Source organism: Phytophthora infestans, genomic scaffold (genome assembly GCF_000142945.1).
Source record: "Phytophthora infestans T30-4 supercont1.4034 genomic scaffold, whole genome shotgun sequence".
Classification (NCBI taxonomy): domain Eukaryota; phylum Oomycota; class Peronosporomycetes; order Peronosporales; family Peronosporaceae; genus Phytophthora; species Phytophthora infestans.
Window position 1 is genome coordinate 1 of NW_003304646.1, and position 1,603 is coordinate 1,603.

Sequence of the window (1,603 nt, forward strand, 5' to 3'; positions counted from 1 at the left end):
CATCCTCTTCCCACCGGTCCCGTCCCTCCCTCACGTCCAGCCCTCCTCTCAAATGCTGCAAGTCGGTCCGCCAGACTGTCGGCATCGGTGCAGCGTAATGCCATCGTACTCGACCTCCTGGTGTTGATTAAACAGCGTCAAGTTCTGACGACCTTGACTCAGGTAGATGTTGAAGCCTGCAATCGAGATCTTGTCCTCAAAACCGGATATGCTCACGCCGCCCGGGGCGATACTGGTGGCGTCGTTACCGAACACGGGGCTGCACGTCATGTTAGACGTCGGAGCAGCGCAATTACCATAGGTAGCGAAGGCGTTCACCTCCGTCAAAGTCGGGTTACGGCGCTCGCCCAGGTCCACCCACAGAGCAGTCTTCGTGTACCCGTCGTACTCTTCGTACTCGTTGATGTAGTCTGCGTCGTCGCAGCCCGTCCGCAATGTATACGTTCCCAAGGAGGACGCGTTGGGGGCGGTAACAGAGTAGTTGCGGCCACTGGACTCGACAACACCGGGAAGAGGGGCAGCACACAGACCGAGAGAGCTGCACAGCCCGCAAGTGGTACCGGCGAAGCTGGCGGCCTCCTCCGCTCCATATGCAGCGGCGTACGTGGCCTCGATGATGGCGCACGTTTCTTCGTTGATGGCCACAACACTGGCACCACTAGCGCATTTGTTGCACTCACCATAGAGAGCGAGACATTCAGCACTGGTGCTAGTCGCGCACGCTGCGCACTGTTCGTTGAGTCCTCCGTCCACCGCACACAGGTTCAGGTAGTTGGAGCCGAGACCCAATCCAGCCAACAAACTCGGGTAACCCAGAGCCCACTGCGAGATGGTGCGCTTGGCGAAGAGACCATTGTACGCAAAACCGGTTAGGTCCATGTCGGCGATGGCGTCGGGTCCTGTGGCTAGGAAGGTCAGTACGGCACTGTTGTTGGTTACTGTACGCATGGCCTCCGGGTCCATTGAGTTGAGACCGTTGACCCAGCGCATCATCTGCGGGCCGTTCTCGGCCACGATGCTGAGGGCTGCGCTGGTGTTGCTGCCCTTGGCGAACGAACCGAGTGCCAAGCGCACAAGGAAGGCCATTTCACCGCCGGCACCCGCGATAACACTCATGTACCCCGCGTCCAAAGCGGTGACCTCGTCGGTATCAGAGCATCCGTCGCAGCTCATATCCGGCTCAAACGTGTGGTACGTGTACTGCTTGTAGCTCACGCGATTTCCATCGTCCAGAAGCTCAACATCCAACTTGACCTCACGACGACGGTATGTGTACGGGCCCATTTCCTGCACCTCAAGCGTGTCGGCGTCTCCGGCGAGGTAGGCCTCGGCGTTGGTCGCGTTCATCATGTGCAGGCTGTAGTAGTACGGCGTGCAGTCGTCGCAGTCGGCGTATGGGTCGAGGTAGCTGTCCTCCTCGATGTCCGAGGTGCTACAGGTCGCGACGCCGTCCTTAACCGCATTGTCAATCACCGCCGGCAGCACCGTGCCGTACAGCAGAGCGATAATTGCAATGAAGGCTCCGGTGATCATTAGACCTAATCCGAGCGAACAGCATAGGCAGCGACGCTGGGTGCGTTGGTTGTCCTTCTCCAGGTACTCG

At 59.1% G+C, this 1,603-nt stretch overlaps 1 protein-coding gene across 1 annotated transcript; it reads right to left on the reverse strand.

Moving 5' to 3' along the window:
* Positions 1 to 48: 48 nt before the first annotated feature.
* On the reverse strand, positions 49 to 1,603 carry PITG_22562 (croquemort-like mating protein, putative; the record flags this gene model as incomplete). The annotated part of the gene is made up of 1 exon (XM_002909699.1): positions 49 to 1,603. One exon carries the CDS (start codon positions 1,531 to 1,533, stop codon positions 49 to 51), a length of 1,485 nt encoding a protein of 494 aa, XP_002909745.1.